The sequence below is a fragment of the Puma concolor genome, chromosome C1, assembly GCF_028749965.1.
Source record: "Puma concolor isolate L17-30 chromosome C1, mPumCon1.1.hap2, whole genome shotgun sequence".
NCBI classification, from domain to species: domain Eukaryota; kingdom Metazoa; phylum Chordata; class Mammalia; order Carnivora; family Felidae; genus Puma; species Puma concolor.
The window spans coordinates 161106397-161131301 of record NC_141674.1 but is presented as its reverse complement, the minus strand read 5'-3'; the positions used below and the strand labels follow the sequence as shown (position 1 = coordinate 161131301).

General features: G+C 38.3%; 1 protein-coding gene across 7 annotated transcripts in view; it reads left to right on the top strand.

The window, feature by feature from the left end:
- The window catches only part of METTL8 (methyltransferase 8, tRNA N3-cytidine), an 86003-nt gene extending 61360 nt beyond the window's left edge, over positions 1-24643 (top strand). For 5 of the 7 annotated variants that reach the window (XM_086718891.1, XM_086718887.1, XM_086718886.1 and 2 more), the window contains 7 exons: positions 8614-8984; positions 11262-11311; positions 17087-17150; positions 18806-18945; positions 23262-23368; positions 23494-23559; positions 24269-24643. In XM_086718891.1, coding sequence (XP_086575017.1) covers positions 8614-8984; positions 11262-11311; positions 17087-17150; positions 18806-18945; positions 23262-23368; positions 23494-23559; positions 24269-24459 — 989 coding nt within the window. In that variant the 3' untranslated portion in view covers positions 24460-24643. Of the gene's footprint in view, positions 1-8613; positions 8985-11261; positions 11312-17086; positions 17151-18805; positions 18946-21273; positions 21638-23261; positions 23369-23493; positions 23560-23691; positions 24187-24268 lie in introns of those variants that run through there. The other 2 variants (XM_086718890.1, XM_025935153.2) reach the window with 2 other exon arrangements.
- Positions 24644-24905: the final 262 nt, after the last annotated feature.

Genomic DNA, 24905 nt, shown 5'->3' with positions numbered 1-24905 from the left:
TGCTCGTAAACTTTGTAAAAACCCAAAGGAGGCTCTGACCCGGTTCTTATTCTGGTGCTTCTGTTAACCACCATCTCTTCTTTTCCAGGAGAGCCCTAAGTCTCTGAAAGAGCCTGTTTTCTCCCATCACAGAGGATTCCGTTGGCAGATCATTATATAGCATAAGGACTATTTATTGATCTTATCTCACTTATTTTAATGTCCCTGGGAGGAAATAATCCTTGTTCTGCCATGCTGGCCTACTCTCTAGCACACTTCTTTTGGTCTTGTGTGTGTCACTCCCTCCTGTCACTCCCATTTCTCATTTCTCACCTATTGTCTCAGATGTTGTGAGAACTGAAGTCAGGAAACACCCTCACAGTTCTGAAAATAGGAACTTAAGCATCACAAATAGTGTAGTTTTTTGCTGAGAGATGGTTGACATTTCATGTCTGTGATTAAAGTGTATAACATCCAAGCTCTCATTAGCAATATTTCTTCCACTTAGGTGCCCAGATTAATAGTTTTAATTCCACGTTTCCTTTTGGTAATTTATTTTAAATATTACAATAGCTCATATTTCTTTTAAAAGCAGATTAATTCAGAGAAATAAGAAAAACACATTTGGCAGTTTTTGAGTTAACATGTTTATATTTTATAATTTCCTAAAAACATCTCCAGTGTGTTATATCTTAGCTGATCATTTAGCAAATGTAATGGGCTTTTAAAACTTAATAACGAAAGCAGCTGCTATTTTTACTTTAAAATATACTTTCAAATAACTACCTATCTAGGGTGAGTTATCTATGTTAAACAAAATAGTAAAAGAATAACTTTACCACTTGTGAATACCTTTACCACTTGAAAGTGTCCTGTGTGAAAAAAAAAGAGTAGCTAAAAGTTTCGTGTGCTGATAAATTTAGATACTTTTTTTTTAAATGTCTATTTATAGTTGAGAGAGAGAGAGAGAGAGAGAGGGCGCCAGCTGGGGAAGGGCAGAGAAAGAAGGAGACATAGAATCCAAAGCAGGCTCCACGCTCTGAGCTGTCAGCACAGAGCCCGATGTGGGGCTTGAACTCACAGACTGTGAGATCATGACCTCAGCTGAAGTCAGATGCTTAACCGACTGAGCCACCCAGGTGCCCATAGGGTACTTATTTTTCTTTTTTTTTTTTTTTAATTTTTTTTCAACGTTTATTTTTATTTTTGGGACAGAGAGAGACAGAGCATGAACAGGGGAGGGGCAGAGAGAGAGGGAGACACAGAATCGGAAACAGGCTCCAGGCTCTGAGCCATCAGCCCAGAGCCCGACACGGGGCTCGAACTCCCGGACCGCGAGATCGTGACCTGGCTGAAGTTGGACGCTTAACCGACTGCGCCACCCAGGCGCCCCTAGGGTACTTATTTTTAAGTCAGCTTTGTTTGTTTAAAAGTTCATGCTGTGCTCTTAGAAATACACTTTTCATGGGGCGCCTGGATGGCTCCGTCAGTAAATGATGCAACTCCTGATCTCAGGGTTGTAAGTTTGAGCCCCACTTTGGGTGTAGAGATTACCTAAACATAAAATCTTGGGGCACCTGGGTGGCTTAGTCAGTTGAGCTTCTGACTCTTGATTGTGGTTCAGGTCATGATCTCAGGGTTGTGGGATCCACATGAGCGCCACATGAGCATGGAGCCTGCTTAAGATTCTCTGTCTCTCTCTCTGCTTCTCTCCCCAATCTGCATGCTCTCTCTGTCTCTAAAACAATAAAAAATAAAATCTTAAAATATATGTGTGTGTGTATATATATAGATATATAGATAGATATATATATACATATATAGATATGTATATATATATATACTTTTCATAAGAGTTTTTTCTTAATTAGACAATGAACTTTATCAGTGATATATGGAAATGTCTAACTTTGAGAGCTCAGGTGTTTGTGTAAATGATGTGCAAAAATAATTCTAAATTGCCTTTTGTTTCACTGTAACAGGATAAATTTTCATAATTCATACTAATCATATCTCATATGTCAGATACATAAGTGGTTTAATTCAGTTTCTTAGTTGTGATATTCAGTGTGATTCAGGGTGAGTTCTGAATATTTAAGTATAGTTAGTATGTCATATTCCTTCTTCCCCTTAGCAGTATTAAATTTAATAAATGAATAATTGAGAATTTGCTTCATCTGTCTGTGGTTAAGCACATCACTACATCCCTTTTACTGCCATTGGCACTGAGCAATTAACTCTGAGTCCATAGCCTAGGAATATGAAAGGAAAAACTGCTTCTCCAAGAAAAACTGATTAATACACCTATTTAGAAAATCAGTTAGTAAAAAAAAAAAGTCAGTTGGTTGGGGCATCTGGCTGGTTTAGTCAGGAGAGCACGCGACTCTTGATCTCAGGGTCATACATTATGTATGTATTTTGGACAAGATTAAGAAAGGGCAGATTCTCCACACTGTATTTATCATTATTGGCCTGAACTTGAGATGAGTTAATAGGAGGTTGAAACTAAATTTTTCACTCATGGTCAGGAAAAATAGCTCTTCCTCTTCCCTGTTATCAGAGACCTTTAATGTTCAGGAAATTAAATCATATGCTGAAGGTGTTTACCTTGCTCCTAACCAGATCTGTGAGTGTGAATGAGCTTCTGGTGGGGTCTCAGAAGCCATCACACATAACTGGGAACTATGAATTGCAGCCTTGATTGAGATACTGCTGAAAGCACAACTTTAAAAAGCAAAGAACAAGAAAGTTCCGGCCCATTAGCCTTTACCCCAGCCCATGCTGGGTGCTGTTTCTGTTTTGTTTCTATCCCACAAACCCACCTATTCTCATAGAACATTTTATGTTTCCATTGCTCATCATAATTTCATCATATAATTTTGCATAGTTTATATTTTATATAAATCAAATGGTGTTTAATTCTGTATTTTTTGTCTGTTTTTATGAAGGTTCACTCCAATCAGCATTATTTTTACAATTTATACTGATTATGTCATACTGAAGTTTTAATTTCAATTGGATGCTTTATAATGAGAGGAAAGTACAAAATCAGAAAAACAGGTTATTTTCAGAGATATTTTGGAGGGGTTGTTACTGATTTTGTGTTGTGATGCCTGGGTGGTTCAGTTGATTAAGCATCCAACTCTTGATTTTCGGCTCAAGTCATGATCTCAGGATTCTTAAGATGGAGCTCCGGGTTGGGCTCTGTGTTGACAATGCAGAGCCCACTTGGGATTTTCTCTCTCTCCCTCTCACTCTGCCCCTCCCCTGCTGGTGTTCTCTCTCTCTCTCTCTCTCTCTCTCTCAAAATAAATAAACTTTAAAAATTTTCTGATTTTGTGTTAGGAAGGCAATATAGTGTAATGGTTAAGAGCACGAGTGGGGCTCGAACTACACCCAAAGTGGGGCTCGAACTCACAACACCAAGATCAAGAGTCATATGCTCTTCTGACTGAGCCAGTCAGATACCCCAGAGCATGAGCTTTAAAGTCCAATAGACTTGGGGGGTGCCTGGGTGGCTCAGTTGGTTAAGCGTCTGACTTCAGCTCAGGTCATGATTTCACGGTTCATAAGTTTGAGCCCCGCATTGCACTGTCTGCTGTCAGTACAGATCCCGACTCAGATCCTCTGTCCCTGTCTCTCTCTCTGCCCCTTCCCCACTCATGCGTGCTTGTGTGCACTTGTGCTCACACACTCTTTCTCTCTCATAAATAAATATTAAAAAAAAAAAAAAAACGTCCAGTAGACTTGGTCCAGATCCTGGCTCTAGCTGGATGACCTTGGAAAATTTTTTATCCCCTCTGACCTTGAATTTCTTTGTCTGTAGATTGGAGTAATAATATGTCTGATTGGTATCATTAGGATTAAAATGGGAAAAAATCCAAATAAAGCATTTGACATAGTGCCTAGCACATAACACTCAGTATGTGTTATTGCTGTTAATGATATAATGATTTATGTTTTTTTCTCTTAATTCCTGAATAGTGGGAAATACTTGAAAAAGGCTTGGAAGTGTACGTATTAGCAGCCTTGACTGTAGTCTTCTCATAGTAATCAGATCCTTTTTAAAGATTGCATAATCTAGGGTTGAATTTAGATGCTTGATGTATTTGCAATGAACCAGATTCCAGTCACCTTACTGAAGATTCATCTTTATAAACTGTAGAAATTAAAACAGTAGTAGTACAAGTTCATATTTAAGACAGCAATCTGACCCAAGGTTTTGTAGTTTGTAGAACTGACAATGTTTAATGTTCTCCATAAATTCATGGGGTTTAATAAGAAAAGTACATAGACTTTTAGACCTTGAACATAGAGAAACACTAATTCAACCCCTCATCAAATGAGGAAACTGTCGGCAAGTTGAATGAAGAATTCATCTAAAATTCTTGTTTTGTGTATAAGATATAGATAAAACTTTACAAAAAGAAAGAACTACTTAATAATCATTAAATTGTTGCCATCACTCTAAATATTCATCTGATTATTATAAATGAGTATATAATAAATATTAATGTTTTTTAAAAATTATTTATATTTGAGGGAGAGAGAGAGAGAGAGAGACAGAGCATGAGCAGGGGAGGGGCAGAGAAAGAGGGAGACCCAGAATCCGAAGCAGGCTCCAGGCTCTGAGCTGTTAGCACATAGCCCAACATGGAGCTCAAATTGTGAGATCATGACCTGAGCCAACGTTGGACGCTTAACCAATTGAGCCACCCAGGGGCCCCGGTATATAATAAACTTTAGAATTGTGATCAGTGTATAGACTGGTCTGTGTGAATGTTTTCTGTTAATATCATTATCCTTTAGATTTTAGTGGCTATTGAAGATTAATTCCGAGGGGAATATTTCCACAGATTAATTGAGATGTAGTGTTACATTCTAGTTACTGATAGTTAGGTTCAAACTCACTTCACAAGTAGCTTGGCAATGAAACCTCAGATAACTAGGGATTTTACTAAATGTAGGTCTTCTTAGGTGGTTGATTTTTATTAAACTGAAACATTTTTACCAGTACAGAGTGAGTTACAAAGAGCGTTTTTAAGGAAAAAGGAACAGGGGAGGTGTGAGAAAACCCTGGGGAAATTTGATAGTTTCCTAATTCCTCCTGAATCTGATTTTCAGAATGTTGTTTTATTTCCTCACACAGTATACCAGGCACACTCCAGTTCTTAAAAGTAGAGATAGAACTATTTTAAAGATAATATATAAAATTTTCAGATTAACCACAAATGGGCTTCCTTCCATTAGTGCAGATGTGAACATGTTTTGGACTTCAGCATCATATAATTCTTTTGTTACAGAGATCTACTTTCATTTCTCAGACCTTAAATACAGATGGGAGTTTCTGTCTTTATAGCAGTCCTGCTGCCAGATACAATTCAGCCTTGATGGGAAGGAAGTCTTGTGGCCAGATGGGTGGAGATTCATGTACAAGGCCATAAAGATAAAAATGGAAAGAAAAGGAAAACTATAAAGGCTTCAGGACAGGGTTCTACAACAAAGATGAACTGGCAACTGCTGGCAACTGCTTGTTCTGAGGGTTGGGGCTTCTTTACAATTATGAAAGAAATGATTCCATTATTTTTATTTATAACTTTATTTAGGGGATAGTAATTTCATACAGATCAAAATTCAAATGAAAATTCTTTCTTTTTAATTTCTTCTTTCCTAGCCTTTGTTTGTTTGTTTATTTATTTTGAGAGAGATATTGAGAGAGCACAAGCGGGGAGGGGCAGAGAGCAAGGGGGACAGACGATCTGATGCAGGCTTTAGGATCCAAAGCAGGCCCTATGCTGACAGCAGAAAGCCCAGTGCAGGGCTTGAACTCACTAACTGAACCATGAGATCATGACCTGAGCTGAAGTTGGACACTTAACCAACTCAGCCTCCCCAGGCACCCCCAAATGAAAATTCTTTTTCTATTCCTGGCCCCAGCCAACCCAGTTCCCCTTTCTAGAGGCAACCAGTATTACTAGTTATATGATTATCCTTCCAGAGGTATTCTGTAAGTATACAAGCATATATGTGTGTGTGTATGCATTATGTTTCTGTGTATGCACACACATGTGTTCTTTATCTTCATTTTTCCTAACAAATGATTGTATCGTATACATACTGTGCTACACTTTGCTTTTTTGCCCAACATTAGATCTTGGAAATTATATCAATAGAAGATCTTTTTATTCTTTGAAAGCACTTTAAAAAGGTCATGTGTCGGGGCGCCTACGTGGCTCAGTCGGTTGAGCAACTGACTTTGGCTCAGGTCGTGATCTCATGGTCTGTGAGTTCCAGCCCCGCATCGGGCTCTGTGCTGACAACTTGGGAGCCTGGAGCCTGCTTCAGATTCTGTGTCTCCCTCTCTCTCTCTGCCCCTCCCCCGCTCATGCTCTGTCTCTCTCTCTGTCAAAAATAAACATTAAAAAAAAATTTTTTTTAATAAATAAAATAAAATAAAATAAAAAGGTCATGTGTCTATATTGGGTGAGAATAATTCTTTTTTTTTTTAATGTTTATTTTATTTTTGAGAGAAAGCACGAACAGGGGAGGGGCAGAGGGAGAGGGAGACACAGACTCTAAAGCAGGCTCCAGGCTCTGAGCTGTCAGCACAGAGCCCAATGTGGGGCTAGAACCCATAAGCCATGAGATCATAACCTGAGCCGAAGTTGGACACTTAACCAACTGAGCCACCCAGGTGCCCCAGGTGAGAATAATTCTTAACCCAGGGATTAGGCCTGGTACATGCATAACAGTGTCCAAGAAATGTTTGTTGAGTGAAGGAGTGAGTGAATTATTTTATTAATTTAAGGTACAAATAAAAAGAGGCAGAAAGCTGGGGCACCTGGGTGGCTCAGTTGGTCAAGCGTCCGATTCTTGGTTTCCGCTCAGGTCGTGATCTCATGGTTTGTGGGTTTGAGCCCCACATCAGACTCTGCAGTGCATGTTCACACAGACTCTCCACAGCATGGAGCCTGCTTGACATTCTTTCACTCCCTCTCTCTCTCTGTCCTTCCCCCGCTCACTCTGTCTCTCTCAAAAAATAAATAAGTAAGGCTAAGAAAAAAAAGAGGCAGAAAGCTAAGAATTGTCTGAAGTTCTGAGATGGTTGAACTAACGCTGACACTGGACAGAGGGAAATCCAAGGGATAACATCATGAAACGCAAATTTCCTTTAAAAAGCCATATCTCTTTGGGGCGCCTGGGTGGCGCAGTCGGTTAAGCGTCTGACTTCAGCCAGGTCACGATCTCACCGTCTATGAGTTCGAGCCCCGCATCGGGCTCTGGGCTGATGGCTCAGAGCCTGGAGCCTGTTTCTGATTCTGTGTCTCCCTCTCTCTCTGCCCCTCCCCCATTCATGCTCTGTCTCTCTCTGTCTCAAAAATAAATAAACGTTGAAAAAAAAAAATTTTTTTTAAAAATAAAAAAAAGGCATATCTCTTTAAGGTTTCATAGTAGGAGATGTCAACAGGAAGAGATTCCTCTGGAGGGAGGGGGAGAATGGGATGGCTCTCAGCTCCAGGGGTTAAGATAGGTGGTCCTAGCTCTGCTGTGACTGGGCTCTAGGGCCTGGAACAAGTGGGTTCATATCTGTGCTATCTTCTGTTCAAACGCAAAACAAGGGAGTTGGGAGTAGATTATTTCAATGGGCCATTCTGGCTCTAACATTGTGTAATTTATAATTCTGCAATTTCCTGTCTGATTACCAAGATATTCATTGTGTTGAAACTGCATATACAGAGACATAAAAAATGGTGTCCTTTCTCTAAGAGTCCTACAAGTTATTGGTAAAAATGTGAGTATTAAGAATACAAGATTTAGGGGTGCCTAAATGAGTGGCTCATTTGATGTCTGACTCTTGATTTCAGCTCAGATCATGATCTCATGGTTCATGGGTTCAAGCCCCCCATTGGGCTCCACACTGACAGCACAGAGGCTGCTTGGGATTCTTTCTCTCTCCCCCTTCTCTGCTTGTGTGTGCGCTCTCTCTCTCTCTCAAAAGAAATAAATAAACTTTAAAAAAAAATCTATGGGCACCTGGGTGGCTCAGTTGGTTAAGCCTCCAACTTTGGCTCAGATCATGATCTCTTGATTCATGAGTTCAAGCCCCTCATCAGGCTCTGTGCTGTCAATGTAGAGCCTTCCTGAGATCCTCTGTCTCCCCCTCTCTCTGCCCCTCCTCCCTTTGTGCCTGTGTGCACACATGTGCTCTCTCTCACAAAAATAAACATTAAAAAACTTTTTTAAATCTATCTTCCTTAAAAAAATAAATAAAAATAAATTCAAGATTTAAACTATAAAAAGTAGTTTGCAATGATTATATTCCTCACAAAAATGTATTGGCCAAACTATTAAGTCACAAGCAGATTTGTAGGGGATAGAACTAAATACCCCATACACTGACACATTTTGAGAAAAATAATACTCTGTAGTTTTAACCTGTAAGAGGCCAAAAAAAAAATCAGATAAATAAAAATTATAATATTAAAGTTATTCAGTAGTAAATGTAATTGTTATAAATGGATGTAATATATTTAACAATATTTAATTATTAAATATATTTAGGTATTAAAGTAGTAACTAATAGTAAACATCATTTATAGTAAAATAAATCTTTTTTTTTTCTCTTTATTTTAGTTAAGTATGAGAATGAAGCTAGTCAATATTGGGATACATTTTATAAGATTCATAAGAATAAGTTTTTCAAGGATCGTAATTGGCTGTTGAGGGAATTTCCTGAAATTATTCCAGTTGATCAAAAAACTGAAGAGAAGACACAAGAATCATCATGGGATAATGTGAAAACTGGTGCTGCAAATTGTTTCTCAAGAACGCACTGCCCTATTATGCCTGAAGAAAAAAATCTTGGTATGAAAAGGTGTGGTTCATCAGATGGTCCAAGCAAAGCAAGGTCTCATTTTTCCAACCTAGACTCTGAAGAACACAGCGAAGGACCTCTGAAGACCGAATTGTTTCCTGGTAGCAGTGCCACTTTCAGAATCCTTGAGGTACTGTCCTACAGGGGCAAAGATGGGAGGTGGCAAATAATTTTAAAATGTATATTGCATATTACTTTATTAATGATCCAGATTTTTTAGGGGGAATAATGATCAAATCTAACTAGAAAAGGGTTCAGTATGCCTTTGTGCATAAAAAATACTGAAGGGACTCACATGTATAATCAGGCTCTAAGTTTGTGATTTTAATTTTTTTTTTAATTTGTTTTCATTTCTAATTTGAAGGCAGTTTTAAATACCAGTAAAGTTTTGGCCTTAATTTCTGTCTCTTTCTGTTATTACCCCTTTTTAAGTGAAATAGAAATAAGTGAGATATAATTAGCTATAATCCAGTGTAGACCTTGACTTTCTTTCTTTTTTTTTTTTTTTTTTTTAATGTATTTATTTCTTTTTGAGAGAGAGTGAGAGCAAGAGCACAAGCAGGGGAGGGGCAGAAAGAGAGGGAGACACAGAATCTGAAGCAGGCTCCAGGCTCTGAGCTGTCAGCACAGATCCCAAAATGAGGCTCGAACTCAAGGACTGTGAGAGAATGACCTGAGCCGAAGTTGGACGCTTAACCAACTGAGCCACCAGGTGCCCCTTGACTTTCTGTTTTTAAAAGTAAATCTCGGGGCGCCTGGGTGGCGCCGTCGGTTGAGCGTCCGACTTCACCTCAGGTCACGATCTCGCGGCCCGTGAGTTCGAGCCCCGCGTCAAGGCTCTGGGCTGATGGCTCGGAGCCTGGAGCCTGTTTCCGATTCTGTGTCTCCCTCTCTCTCTCTGCCCCTCCCCCGTTCATGCTCTGTCTCTCTCTGTCCCAAAAATAAATAAACGTTGAAAAAAAAAAAAAATTAAAAAAAAAAGTAAATCTCCTCCTTTTGGTTATAAAGGTATCTATACAAGGGATTTAACCACTCTTCACATTTTACTAACTTTTTTTTTCATTTATACTATTTTATATAGTTGAGCTATACTGTACCTGTATTTTGAGGTTTTGGTTTTTTTCTTTTTTTTTTCTTTTTATTTTTAAAAAATTTTTTTTTCAACGTTTTTTATTTATTTTGGGGACAGAGAGAGACAGAGCATGAACGGGGGAGGGGCAGAGAGAGAGGGAGACACAGAATCAGAAACAGGCTCCAGGCTCCGAGCCATCAGCCCAGAGCCTGACGCGGGGCTCGAACTCACGGACCGCGAGATCGTGACCTGGCTGAAGTCGGACGCCCAACCGACTGCGCCACCCAGGCGCCCCGGTTTTGGTTTTTTTCTATTTAACATTATATCATAAGCAGTTTTTTCGATCTTAAAAATTCTCTATAAACATTTTTGTGGCTGCAAAATATTTTATTATGTGGAGTACTTTAATTCTGCTTATCTGTTTTTACAGTACTGAGCATTTAAATTGTTTTCAGGTTTTCTACAGAAAATATCTTTGGGTATAGACTTTTCTGTATTTCTTTTATTATCTTGGGTCAGATTTACTAATTAGTAATTTATTTTAAAAATGTAATGCTCTTAGTGGTACCTGGGTGTCTCAGTCATTTGAGAATTCGACTCCTGATTTTAGGTCATGATCTCATGGTTTGTGGGATCAAGCCCTGCATCTGGCTCTGTGCTGACAGCGTGGAGACCCCTTGTAATTCATTCTCTCTCTCTCTCTCTCTCTCTCTCTCTCTCTCTCAAAATAAATACATAAACTTAAAAAAATAATAAAATAATAAATTTAGTGCTCTTAAAATATATTGCCAAATAATTTTCTAAGAAGCTGTATTAATACCAATTCACAGCAATATATGTCTGTTTCATCACACTCTCATTGGTTAGAATATTCTTACTTAAGTGCTTTCCTTTTTGACAGATGAAAATTACACCTTGTTTTAATTTGCATTTCTTTGATTGCTAACTAGGTCAGATAGTTCTTCAGATGTTTGGAAGACAGTTGTATTTCTTTTGTGTTCTATTTATTTCCTTTGCTAATTTATCTGTTACTGTTTTTTTAATGAATTCTACCCTTTTATCATATTTATTGCCAATTTTTTTTCATAGTGCATTGGTCACCTTTTAATTTGGTTTGAGTTTTGGTGTATAAAAATTTCACATGTTTCCATAGTTAAATTAATCAGTGTTATTCTTGTGGCTTATTCCTTTGCTTTTGAGTTTAGAAAACTCTCCTACACCTAGAGATCCAGTAAATTTATTCTAGTTTTTTTTTTTTAATGAAAAAAATCTAACATTGGTGAAGAAAATTTAACCTTCTTTTCATGATATTTGTTTATTCTTTCAATTTTTTAGGTTGGCTGTGGTGCTGGAAATAGTGTTTTTCCAATTTTGAACACTTTACAGTGAGTTTTAAAGTTTTCTCCTACAAAATTTTACATATGTATGGGGTGTTCAGAAGTTCTGGGAAAATGTCACGTGTATGCTGGTAGTGTTTTTATTCTCATATAAACAATCACTGAAGCAAATTTCAAAGAATTGTTTCAGTGTCTAATTTCACGTAAACGAGGAATTACTATGAAAAGAATGTTTCACAGCTATGGGTTGTCCACCATGGGTCAAAGTAATTTTTAAAGCTTGTGTTTGCATGGATGAGAGAATAAGAAAAGAGCAAGGGATTTGACCCTTCCACGAAGCTGTGAATTGCTAACTTCAGAAATCGATTTGCTCCTCCAGGTATGTAGGTACCATTTTACACACACAGAATTGAGTTTAAAGCTTATTCTTAACCCTCATTTTGTCATCACTTCTGGAGCCACACCCAGTAGAAGACCTTCTTTTGTCAAATAACTTGAAAATGTTTGAAGGTAACAGCAACTAGTCTAAGACTAGACTAAAACTCAAAAAAGCAGACAGAGATGATAGGGACAGAGGTGTTTTCCTGACACATCCTTCCTGTTCACTGCTTCACGTATATGTTGTGGTATTTCCATGATGAAGACACTTCTTACAAAGCTTTTCTAGCACCTTTTACCTATTCTGTTTTGTTTTGTTTTTTTTTTTTAGTTTTTTTTTCTTTTTTTACATTTTATTTATTTTTGAGAGACAGAGAGAGACAGAGCACAAGTGGGGGAGGAGCAGAGATAAAAGGAAACACAGAATGTGAAGCAGGCTCCAGGCTCTGCACAGTCAGCACAGAGCCCGATGCAAGGCTCGAACTCACAAACTGTGAGATCGTGACCTGAGCTGAAGTCGGATGCTCAACTGACTGAGCCACCCAGGCGCCCCTCTGTTTTTTTTTTTTTAAGTTTATACAATAACTTTCACATTATTTTTTCCATTATAAAATCAACATGAGCACATTGCAGAACATTTCCATTAGAGGACAGAGGGGTGGGAATCACCCATCATCCTAACATAGCTACTGTCTGTAATAATTCCTTTCAGTCGTTATGTGTATTTTAAATTCTAATGATGCTATTTTTTTAGTGTTTCCTTGTAATACAATGAATTCTCATATACCCACCACCTCAATTTAACAGTTAACACAATGCCAACATTATGACACTTTTTTTTTTCTTTATTTATTTTTATTTTTATTTTTATTGAGAGAACTTGTGAGCAGGGGGAAGGGACAGAGGAAGAAAGAGAAAGAATCCTAAGTAGGCTTCCACGCTCAGTGTGGAGCCCAACCCTGGGATCATGACCTGACTCAAAATCAAGAGTCAAATGCTCAACTGACTGAGCCACCCAGGTGCCCCTTATTTTATTTTTTTAAAGTAGTCTTCACATAGGGGCGCCTGGGTGGCTCAGTCGGTTAAGCGTCTGACTTTGGCTCAGGTCATGATCTCTCGGTTTGTGGGTTCGAGCCCCACGTCAGGCTCTGTGCTGACAGCTCCGGGCCTGGAGCCTGCTTCGGATTCTGTGTCTCCCTGTCTCAGCCCTTCCCATGCTCATGCTCTGTCTCTCTGTGTGTCTCAATAATAGATAAATGTTATAAATAAATAAATAAATAAATAAATAAATAAAGTAAGTAAGTAAGTAAGTAAGTAAGTAGGCTTCACACCCAGTGTGGAGCCCTACATGGAGCTTGAACTCATGACCCTGAGATCAAGATCTGAACTGAGATCATTAGTCGGACAGTTAACCAACTGAGCCACCAGGTGCCCCCAGGACACTATTTTTAAATACTTATGATGTAGCGCCAAAAAAATCAGGATATTCTTCATTACTAACATAGTAAATAGTAATTTCCAAATACCATCAGATTACCAGTTAAAGTGGCCAGGCAGAAGTGATAGAACTGCACATTTGCAGGTCTGAATGGCCTTTCTCCTTTTGTCTTTATTCTCTTTGTTTTCCCTTTTCCTCATTTCTGGGCCAATGTTTCCTGTTTTATTATACCACGTAGCCAGTTTCCTTCACCCGAGTTATCTCTGAGCTTACGGTACACAGAAATTTACTACCTTGGCAGTTGATAATGTGTTACTTTATGACTCATCCCAAGGTATTATTTAGCATGTCATTTCTTTATGTCTTGTGTCTCCAGCCACTGCTTGTATTCCTTGAGGTAGAAAGCATATTTTACCCTAATCTGATTTTCCAGGTAGCCCAACAGTATAATACAGATAGTTAGAGCTCAATACATATTGACTAATATCTCTGAATCCCCACTTGTTAGTAATATTTTTCCCTTTTTACTTCTCCCTCCAGCTAATAATTGCAATCTTTTTCTTCCTTGCTCCTTGATTCTTCGTGGCTCTGTCTTTTTTAAAAAAAGTCATTGTAGTTCGATAATGCAAGATAATTAATTCATCATTAAAAGGCAGTCAGTGATTAGCCTTCCAAAGGGAGGATTAGACTTTTTTTCCCACCTAAGAAATTATGTTTTATTGCTTTTGGAGAGTACAGGATTAGTGTTTTACATTTTCAGAATATTTTACCATAATTAGACCTCTGGAATTGAGAGGTCATATCATTCTCCAAGGATCATTTAATTCTTAAACCCCCTGCCAAGGGAGTGCTTTGTGGTGTGGTGTTAGTAGTGATATTTACACCTGCTTGCTGGGAGAAGGGCCAAGGCAGTCAGCTGATTTTACAGAAAAGCTCTGGAAAGTCATTGGGTGGTCACAAGACTTCAACTTGGGCTGCTGATGCATGGGAATTCACTCTCAGAGGTCATGCTGCTGTCCTGGTAGGACCACATGGCAAATGGCACATACTTTCTTTAACTGCTAGACTGCTCTATATCTTGTGGGTGTTTAGTAGCCACTGCCCAAAGGTTGACTGCATACCTTTTATAATGAGCTAGATGTGCCAGTGTCCAGAGAAGCATTTTGAGTTATATGGAAGTTTTTATAGAACCATGATAATTTCTTAAGTTTTTAAGTTCCTAGAAGGCAAAGGCAAATCTTCCTATAATATGATAATAGTAATAATAGCAATAGCAACAACAATTATAATAATGACTAACATTTATTAGGTGCTTACTCTGAGTTAGGAACCTTCCTAGAAACTTCTAAGAATCCCTTCAGTCCTCACAGTGACCTTAGATGCCATATTTATCTCTGCTTTATAGATGAGGAAACAGGATTACAAAGAGATTAAGTAACTATTCCAAGGTCACACAACTAAGTGGTATAGCCAGGATTCAAACCATAGACAGTTTGGTTCCAGAGCCCTTGCCCTTAGCCATCATATTACCTCGTGCATCTGAGTGCTTACGGAAAATTTTCAAACACATATGACCACCCAGCAAATTAAGAGTCATAAATATATGGATTTCATAGGAAGCAATAGGGGTACAGGCTGCAATAAATCACTGTTGGTTTTTTTTCAATGTTTATTTATTTTTGAGAGAGACAGAGACAGAATGCGAGTGGGTTAGGGGCAGAGAGAGAGAGGGAGGCACGGAGTCTGAAGCAGGCTCTAGGCTCCAAGCTGTCAACACAGAGCCCGACGTGGGGCTCGAACTCATGAGCTGTGAGGTCATGACTTGAGCCGAAGTCAGATGCTCAACCGACTGAGCCACCCAGGTGCCCCTAAATACTGTTTTTATTTGGGACAGATGAAAAAAAACAAGCAGTGCAAGTCATAACCAAATCCTGTTCATTATACTTTAACTTATTTGGACAGATCTTAAATTGAATGCAAATCTCCAAATGCCACAGAATGAAGGACTCCTTCTCATAGTACTCATCCATGAGTAGCATTTAAGAGTATTATCTGAGCCTGGGTGAGATTTTATTTGTGGAATTCATATTTGTGCTTGTATCCCATATTTATTTAGTAGTTTTCCTTGCTTGAAATGTCTCCTGAATCAAAGTTCTAATTATGTGTTTCACGGCCCACTTGTATATCCTGCCACATACTGGTTTGAGCTCTCAGGATCAACTCTGCTTCTCATCCTTGGCACATGACTCCCACCTTTAAGCCCTATACCATTTATCCTTCTCCCCATTCAGCATTGCTATCCCCCTTCTTCAGAATTGTTAAAACTTACACCTTAGGTAAGACTTAGGAAGTCTGCCCTATCCATAACCCTGTAGAAGCTAGATAAAACCAATCATATCCCCAACTAGGCTATAAAACCCACAGGAGCCAGAACTATAGTTATAATTGTTGTTTCATAACATGCCAGTCTCTGTGATTCAGGCTTGGTGCTAAGCAACATGATGCAGTAATTATTTGATACAAGCATACGAGGGATGACCGGGAAGAGTACTGACCCACAAAATTCAAAGTATATGCATGCCCATGAGTAACCATGGTCCAGACATTGTTACTGAATTTCAGGTAAAAAGCGAAATAGAACTTGTCTAAGTTCAGTGGAGGCCAATTAAGATTACTCAAGACTTTTATATGAATAAACATCCTCCAACCAAAAAATAACTGTATTTATTTACATCTGTAAATAAAGTAACTGAGTCTTAGAGAGGATGAGTCAAATTCACAGAGTTAATAAATGGCAAATTCAGGACTTAAACGCAGGTCTGTTTGGCTTCAAAATCCATACTCTTACTATTTTATTGGACAATTTCATTTACTAACTTGTATTCTAATTCTTGGTACATACATGAGTCTTAATAAATGTTGGAAAAAACTTGAAAAGATAACTAAGAGTTAATATATTAGTATTTTTTTACTCTTTTTTAGAAGTGGTATTTACATGCTATTAAAATACATATGTATTCCTGTCCCATTAGGGCATCAGAGCCTCTGTGAGAAGCTCAAGAACCAAATGAGTTGTACACACAGAAAGGGGACTGAAGCACCAAAGAACACAAGGGTCTGAGCATCCTTGCACAAGGGTAGCACTTGACTAGGCAACAAGGAACTATAGGCCCTGCTGGCTGGAGGCATAGAAGAAAGACTGAGGGGGAGGAAGACGGAGCAATGATGATGGAGGGCGTTGGAGGGTTCCTGTGTGAGAGTGTGATGGGACGTAAGGCAGGTAGACCCAAGCAATGGAGAGCTTTAAAACCAGGACAGGGGGGCACCTGGGTGGCTCAGTCGGTTAAGCGTCCGACTTCAGCTCAGGTCACGATCTCGCTGTCCGTGAGTTCGAGCCCCACGTCAGGCTCTGGGCTGATGGCTCAGAGCCTGGAGCCTGCTTCCGATTCTGTGTCTCCCTCTCTCTCTGCCCCTCCCCTGTTCATGCTCTGTCTCTCTCTGTCTCAAAAATAAATAAACGTTAAAAAATTAAAAAAAAAAAAAAACAGGACAGGAAGGGGCACCTGGGTGGCTTAGTCTGTTGAGCGTCCATCTCTTGATTTTGGCTCAAGTCATGGGATGGAGCCCTGTGTCAGGCTCTGTGCTGAGCATGGAGCCTGCTTAAGATTCTCTCTCTCTCTCCCCCTCCATCCCTCTCCCTCACTCATGTACACTCTCTCTAAAATTAAAAAACAAAAAAAAAAACACACAAAAAAAAACCAGGACAGGAATTTGAAAGTTACCTTGTAATTAATAAGTATTTGAGACAATGCTGTTTCAGAAGTACCATGAAGGCACCCATACACCATTATAGAGAACACCATCTAAAAGGAGAAACAGTAAGCCAGGTGGCATCCAAAATTTTATTAAGGAAATACCTTTTAACAAGTTCAAGCCTACAGTTTCTTTTCTTTTGTAACCTGAGCATATGTGAACTCTAGATTTAAATATTTCTTCCATTTTCATAGGAATGCTCCAGAGTCCTTTCTTTATTGTTGTGATTTTGCTTCCGGAGCTGTGGAACTAGTAAAGGTATGCCTCATATTTTCTTTAAAGAGAGCCATGTAAGGATATAATTTATTTGTTGTTGAAGTGATATTTTTTAAATGTTTCAGTGTTATCTGTAACCATTTTTAACTGAGCTTTTACTAATTCTGGGAATCACATCATTACCTGATGCCTAAGATATTACCCTAAAATGATAGAAGTTATTTTGAATTCAAAATAAAGCTGGGGAAAAAAAGGAAAATAAAATGAAATAAAAATGAAGGGACTGGTACACCTAGAAAGGTCAGCAGGTCCTATGAGGTGATCTTATTCATATTTATGTCCCTAGAGCCCTATGCACAGACTGACACATAGTAGGCACTAGTTAAATTGAAACTTTTGAAAGTAAAACAAATTTTGAGAAAGTATATGATACAAATGTAAAATGTCTTGGACTATTTGGAAAACAGTGGGGAGCCTGGGTTTGTTTGACCAATCCCCAAAAGCTAGTAAGCATTACCTTAGCAAAAAGTACTTTTAGGAAATGGGAAAGGAAAGGAAATTCTGCTAACAGAAATGTGTAGTCAATAGATGGAACTTAATTTCTGATAACAAGAGTAATAGTTATTCATGGTAGACATTTTCTAAAATACTAAAAAACCTAAAGAGAAAGATAAAATTCACCTATAATCACACTTCCTAGAGTCCTATGGTGAATTGAGGTTACTGTTTTGGTATATATGCTTCTAGTGTTGTTTTGTACTCAAACTGTGTGCATGTGCATTTGTGTGTGTGTGTGTGTGTGTGTGTGTGTGTATACTCTAATTTTTTCATTATTTATTTTTTTTAAGTTTATTTATTTAAGTAATCTCTATACCCAACATGGGGCTCGAACTCATGACCCTGAGATCAAGAGCCACATGCTTCACCAACTGAGCCAGCCAAGGCACCCCTGCTCTAATTTTTTGAAAATAACAGCTTTATTGAGATATAGTTCACAGACCATGAAATTCACCATTTTAAAGTTATACAGTTCAGAGGCACTGGGGTGGCTTAGTCAGTTGAGCATCCAACTCTTTTGATTTCAGCTCAGGTCATGATCCCAGGGTTGTGGGATCAAGCCCCGAATTGGGCTCGGAGCCTACTTAAGACTCTCTGTCTCTCTCTCTCTGTCTCTCTCTCCCTATCCCTCTCTCTCCCTCCCTCTGCCCCTCTCTCCAGCTTGTATGCTCACTCACTCTCTATCTTTTTCAAAAAATAAAGTATACAATTCAGTGATTTTTAGTATATTTACAGAGTTGTACAGTCATTACTATTATCTGATTGTGTATTAGAGGATATTTGTATCTTAAGCCAAAGGAGGCATGGACAAGCAGTGGGAGAGAAAACAGGATGATCTCAGTGCCTCCGAAATCACATAGGGTAGGCTTCCAGCAACGCTGCTAAAGCCTGCCCTATTCCACTTTTAAAATTAAAAAGGGATTGTGAAGAATACTTGTTGTTGAGTCCAAGTGCTAGACTTAATTTTTTTATGGCAGCTTGAAATAAGCCAACAGAATATGGAATCTGAAATAAAATGCATTCATATTTACAGAGGGAAGACACTAGGGAGAAATATAAAATTTGACCTCTTTATTTTAAGAAAAATGTAAAAGTCTGCTAACTGCTTTTTTATTATTATTGTTCCTTTATCATGATAGTTGCACTCATCCTACAGAGCAGCTCAGTGTTGTGCCTTTGTTCATGATGTTTGTGATGAAGATTCACCGTACCCTTTTCCAGATGGGATCCTGGACGTCATTCTCCTTGTCTTTGTGCTCTCTTCTATTCATCCTGACAGGTAACTGAAGACACGAGAAAGGGCAAAGCAAATGTGTAAAGCACCTTTATCAATCGTGGTTTTCAGAACTATCAAAAGTGACAATTCTTAACTTTATTATTTAGTGAACTATACCATATATAACATGCAGCCTTTTAAGTGCAGTTTTTCCTTTCTTCAGACTTTTAGAAAGAAACCGGTCAAACTGCTTCATTAGTGAGCTTTCTATCACTGTCAGAGTGAAGTGAGCATATTCTGTCAAGACACATACCTATTAAAAGTGACAGTGCTTTAAGGAGATTACAAATTCAGAACAGCCTAATAGACTCCCAAGAGGGAAATTGTACTTGGTGATCAGAAACAAACATCTTTCTTTGATTTAGCATCTTACTGAATGTTCGTGAAGAGGTGGGTTGTGAATCTGTTTGGCTTCATACCAGTCTGTCACAAGACTTTAAAAAAACGTGTTTTAGGGGCGCCTGGGTGACTCAGTCGGTTAAGCGTCTGACTTCAGCTCAGGTCATGATCTCACGGTTCAGTTCGTGAGTTCGGGCCTTGCATCATGCTCTGGGCTGACTGCTCGGAGCCTGGAGCCTGCTTCGGATTCTGTGTCTCCCTCTCTCTCTGCCCCTCCCCCACACGTGCTCTCTCTCTGCCTCTCAAAAATAAAGAAAACTAATAAAAAAGAATGTGTTTTAAAGAGCCCTCTAGGGAATTAGGGGTACTCAAGATTTGCCAGATTAACCTTGGACCTTTATAATCTAAGGTTGGCCTAATGCCGTCATTTAAATATTTATGACTTCGATTTTTTGTTCACATAGTGTTTTTTTTTTAAGTTTATTTATTTATTTTGAGAGGGACAGAGAGTGGTAGTGGGAGAGGGGCAGAGAGAGAGAGAGAGAGGAGAGAGAGAATCCCAAGCAGGCCCCACACTGTCAGTGCAGAGCCTGACACAGGGCTTGATCCCATGAACCGCGACATCGTGACCTGAGCTGAAATTAAGAGTTGGACGCTTAACTGACTGAGCCACTGAGGCGCCCTGTTCACACAATGTTTTGAAACAGTAAACATAGCTTTTGTTCAGAGAGGAAGTAGAAAGACATATTACCAGCTATTAAAATGATCACTTCTCTTAGAATTTTGCCACCTCATGTATATTAAGACACGTGTGGTGTCAAGGGTTGTGCATTTGTAAGTTTTCTTAAAATTGGGTTTTCTGCTCTGGTAGTAGATTTAGCTCCAGGAATGTTCCTCTGCTGGTAGATACAGACTTGATACCAACCACTCTTTGATGAGTGTGACACTTTCCCAAAGAAAGTGGGTTAATGTGTGCGTTTTCCTTTGCAATTATAAAATCATTAAGACCCTTTACGGTCCTTTTACTTCTCATTTAGAGATGAGCTTTTTGGTTGCTTTTTGAAAGACAAATTAAATTTTCAAATAAATCTGAATGAAACATATTTGTACCTGGTGAGATATATCACATTCCATGAAGCTACATTTCCTCCCAGTTTCTATAATCTATGTCTTTCTACTAATCTGGGTAGAATATTGGCATTATTCAGGTACTGGTAGAAAGATGTCATCTATGTATTTTGTCTCATAGTTAAAAGAATGAATAGTTAAAAGGATGGAGTAGGTGGATAGAGAACAAGATTTTCTATTTGACACCTGTAACAGGAAGTGTTTAAATTCCAAATAAGACCACAAAACCACTACTTGAATTTAGTTTAGATAATGTATTTTCTTATGATTTGAACTGAATGTTAAAAAGAAGGGGAAGATGTCTTGGAAGGATTACTGTCATTCTATAGTATGTTCATTCTATGTAATTATTATAAAATAAATTTACATGTATCATGTCCCTAGCCATTTTCTTGCCTAAAATGGTCTAAATGACCTAAAAAAGGGTGAATGCGTAGAAGGAGGGCAGTAGTAAGTGAAAAGGCAGGACAGTATCTTTAGAGTCATTTGGGACAGTGATATATTTAGCCCCGTGAAAGTTTTGGAAAAGTGTCTTCTTGACAGCTTGGAAAATCCATGCACAAACGAATGGCAAGCGATTCTGCTAGACCTTGAGTCTGGGCATCCTAGCCTAAATGGGAATAAACCACAGGAGGCTACAAAAGAAGAGCTAACTGTCCTTATCATTAAAATAAAATACAGTATAATATGTTTACCACAGATCCAAGCAGAGAGTAGGTAGTCAATAAACACTCCTTTTTAAAATCTCTTCTTCCTTTTCCTCACCCTCCAACTAGAGGTAGATGAGGATAGCAGAGTTGGCCTGAGTGGAATAAAGAAAGAAAAGGAGCCTTCACCCATTATTGTCTTGTCCATCTCCCCCAGCCCTCTCCCACCGACAGTTCTCAGGAAGTGGCTCTGGAAGTTGGCGCTGAGCCAAGCAAGATGGGATGATGAAGAAAAGCAGCTCCCCACCCTTGCCTTTACTCACAACCCCAGACATTAAAGGATAATTGGGAAGAAAGGATTTGCAGACGGAGATGGCTGTATTTGGCCCTTTGTTTTTCTGTATCTTTGTTTCATGCTTGTTTTAGTAATCGTTGCAGAAAGATATTTTTCTCAGTACATAAAACATTTCTTCTGAAAGTGGATATTTTAAGGATTAGATACAGTTTTCTTTAATTGCCAAAGCCTAAGGCCATAAGCACAGTGTGAAAATAACCTGTAATAAAATAAACAAGGAAAAATATTTTTCTTTTTTCCCTTTCATGTACTTATGTTCCAGTTTTTTAAAAGAGCATTTCATCTAATTATGCCACCTCTTTCTGTTATATTTCTGTCTTGTTTTCATAGTTACTTTAATTTCCTCACTACTTCCTTCAAAACCTGACATAAATCTGGCTTTTCACTCCATTATTCCACTGAACAGTGTTTTAACTGGAAGGATTTACAGATTATCTAATCTAAAACCCTCATTTTTAAAATAAGAAAAATCTAGAAGCTTTAAGTAGCATGGATGAAGCAGAGATGGGGAGGACTTAGCACACAGGCTGCCATTTACCATTCTCTGCTCAGGGCAGACACTGATAACTGATTTTGTACCCTGATTGTCATTCCCAGTGAGCCCTAAGAGCCCTTCTCAATAGAGCTCTGTAGGCAGCCAATGTCAGTCACTTGGCATTAATATGAGATCTGAAATCTTTGCCATCTCTGGCCCATAATCACACATAAGACCATAAACTTAACCAAAAACATTAAGTCAAGAGCAGTCACAAGGGGTCATATTTGATTGAGAGCCAAATGAAAAGAATAAATAATAAAAGAAAGAAAGTAAAGGCTTCCCAGTATTGAGCTGGGGGTGGAGTGTGAATAGAATTTAAATAGGCAGAAAGTAAGAAGGAGAGAATTCTTTGAGGGGAAACCATGTGAACGAAGGCATGGACTGCTTCAGAGCCAAGCATATAACAGTTTAGCGAGAGTTGATGCTTCACATTGAGAAGTAATGGTAAAGATGTTAGAGAGATTGAGACCAGTTGTAGGAGATCTCAAGGGCCCAACTAAGAAATTAAGATTTTATCCTATGGGTTAAAATCATGAACATTTTTGAGCAAAGGGATGATTTGACAAAACCATCATTTTAAGCGGAATAATTCATCAGTAATATACAGGAAGACTTAACAAGGGGAATAATAAAGCATGTTAAGAAGTAGTGTGTTTTCAGGCCTAAGGAGGTAGAAGTTTGTACTAAAGGAGCACCAAAGGGAAACAAAAAAAGAGAAAAAAGCCATCAGTTAAAAAAAGAACACCTAGAATTGGATGACTAGATGGTTATGGGGAGGTTAGTGGAAGAGGAGAAAAAGGAAAGGGGTTAAGGATGTCTCTGAGGTGTTAACACTTTGATGAATGATGGTACCTTTGAACGAAATAAAGGAGAAGGAGCTAGTCCGGGAGGAAAGATGATCTCTGTTTAGACATGTGCAATTTGGAATAGCTCTACAATATTTTTTTATCTTCAAGGAAAATGAAGCAACTTCAGTGTTTATCTGCCTTGGTACTACCTTAACTTGATGTAAATATCAGGAGCCATCTGTGGTTTTGCAGGGCAGCTTTGACATCATATATCAAGCTCTCTGAAGTCACCACTCTTGTCATTTGGGTGATTACTTGATACTCTAGGCCTTTTGATTCTTATCATTTAGCAAGTTGGTACCCTTTTTCCTTTCTATACAAAATATATATATTTTTGTTGCCCTTATTTTTGTGGGTTAGATTTTTTGGCCCCATCGAGCTTTCCTTATTTTATCTCTAAGAAGGTTAGGATGTGGCATGTAAAACAAGATTTCTGTAAACAGTGTCTTGCTTTGTTTTCAAAGGATGCAAGGTGTTATAAACCGACTGTCCAAGTTACTGAAGCCTGGGGGAATGCTGCTATTTCGGGACTATGGAAGATATGATAAGACTCAGCTTCGTTTTAAAAGGGGTATATTCAGTTTGGAGTTATTTTCATGTGTTTTAAAGAATGCTTTGTTTATGTTTTATTTCAAGTTTTTGTTTGTTTTGTTTGAAGGAATACTAGGTTTCTCTGATCACAATTATTTTTTTTAGGGCATTGCTTATCTGAAAATTTTTATGTGCGAGGAGATGGTACCAGAGCATATTTCTTTACGAAAGGTATGCTTATCTATAAGGGGAAATAATTAGCTGTAAAAAAAAAAAAAACTCTTTGGTTAGTCTGTCACCACACTGTAGCTGTTCTACATGAAAGCTTGAAAATGGCCTTTTTGCCTTTTAATCTTTTCCCAGCTGAAACTGCTTTAAAAGAATCGCTTGTTTCATCTTATACCCAAATGAAGATGTAGTCTGTTCCATTTTGGAAGTACTGTTAGCCCAGATATGAAGAAGCTGATGACATACCACAGCCAAAGGAGGGAATTTGATTTTAAGAGTCCATAGAAAATTACTTGTCTCTTGTCAATTTCTCCTTTAAAAAAAAAAAAAAAAACTTTTAAAATGAATTCTGCGTGCAAGGATTTTCTCCAAACTTATGTGAGCACTTTTAAAATGTGCCATTTGGGGTCTCTGCAAACTAACAAAAACTCAGAACAGAGGGCACCTTTCAAAATATTTAAATTTGCAACCAGTAGTAAGTAATGTATATCTATTTATGCCTGCTATGTTAAACTGTGTATATTGGTATATTTCTGTGAAGTAGAAGAAACCTATTTGGTTTCACAGGTTTCCTTAACTAATTTGTACTAGAGAGTTTCTTGGTTTAAATGAAATTTAGATGGTCAGTCATTCCATTGTTCTTGACTGTCTCCTTTTCCCCCCACCAAGCCCCAGTCACATATACATTTGATTGCCACTTTTGTCTCAACAGGGGAAGTCCACACTATGTTCTGCAAGGCTGGGTTAGATGAGAAGCAAAATCTGGTTGATCGTCGCTTACAAGTTAATAGGAAAAAACAAGTGAAAATGCACCGAGTGTGGGTTCAAGGCAAATTCCAGAAACCATTACACTTGACTCAAAAACCCTCCAAATTGGTATCACCACTCCTTTCTCATGGCTGAGTTATGTATCATGTTAAGGTACAAACCAGAGGATTACACTATTCAAAGACTTCTGTAAATCTTTCATTTTTGAAAGGGAAGACAAGAGAATTTGTATATCCTGCTGTTTATCATGGGTGAGCTCTTTTGTTCATTTTAAGCACTTGTAAATGATTTGGAAGAGTATACCATATTCTGTGCTCAAGCTTGTTTGGGTTTATTGTGTCTAACCATTTTGTTTGTTCTTTGAATTTTATAAGCATTCAGTTAAATGACTGATATAAGTCAGATGATTCTGAGAAACTATACCCTGCCATTTTTTAGAAGTGGGAAAAAAACATCTATTTATACATTAGTCTAACACAGTTAAATTCTCTTCCTCTCTTATCTGATAACGGAAAGGCAGCTCTCCTCGTTTCCTTGGCCAGTCACAAAACCAAGACTAAGGTGTTTGTTTTGTTGTTGTC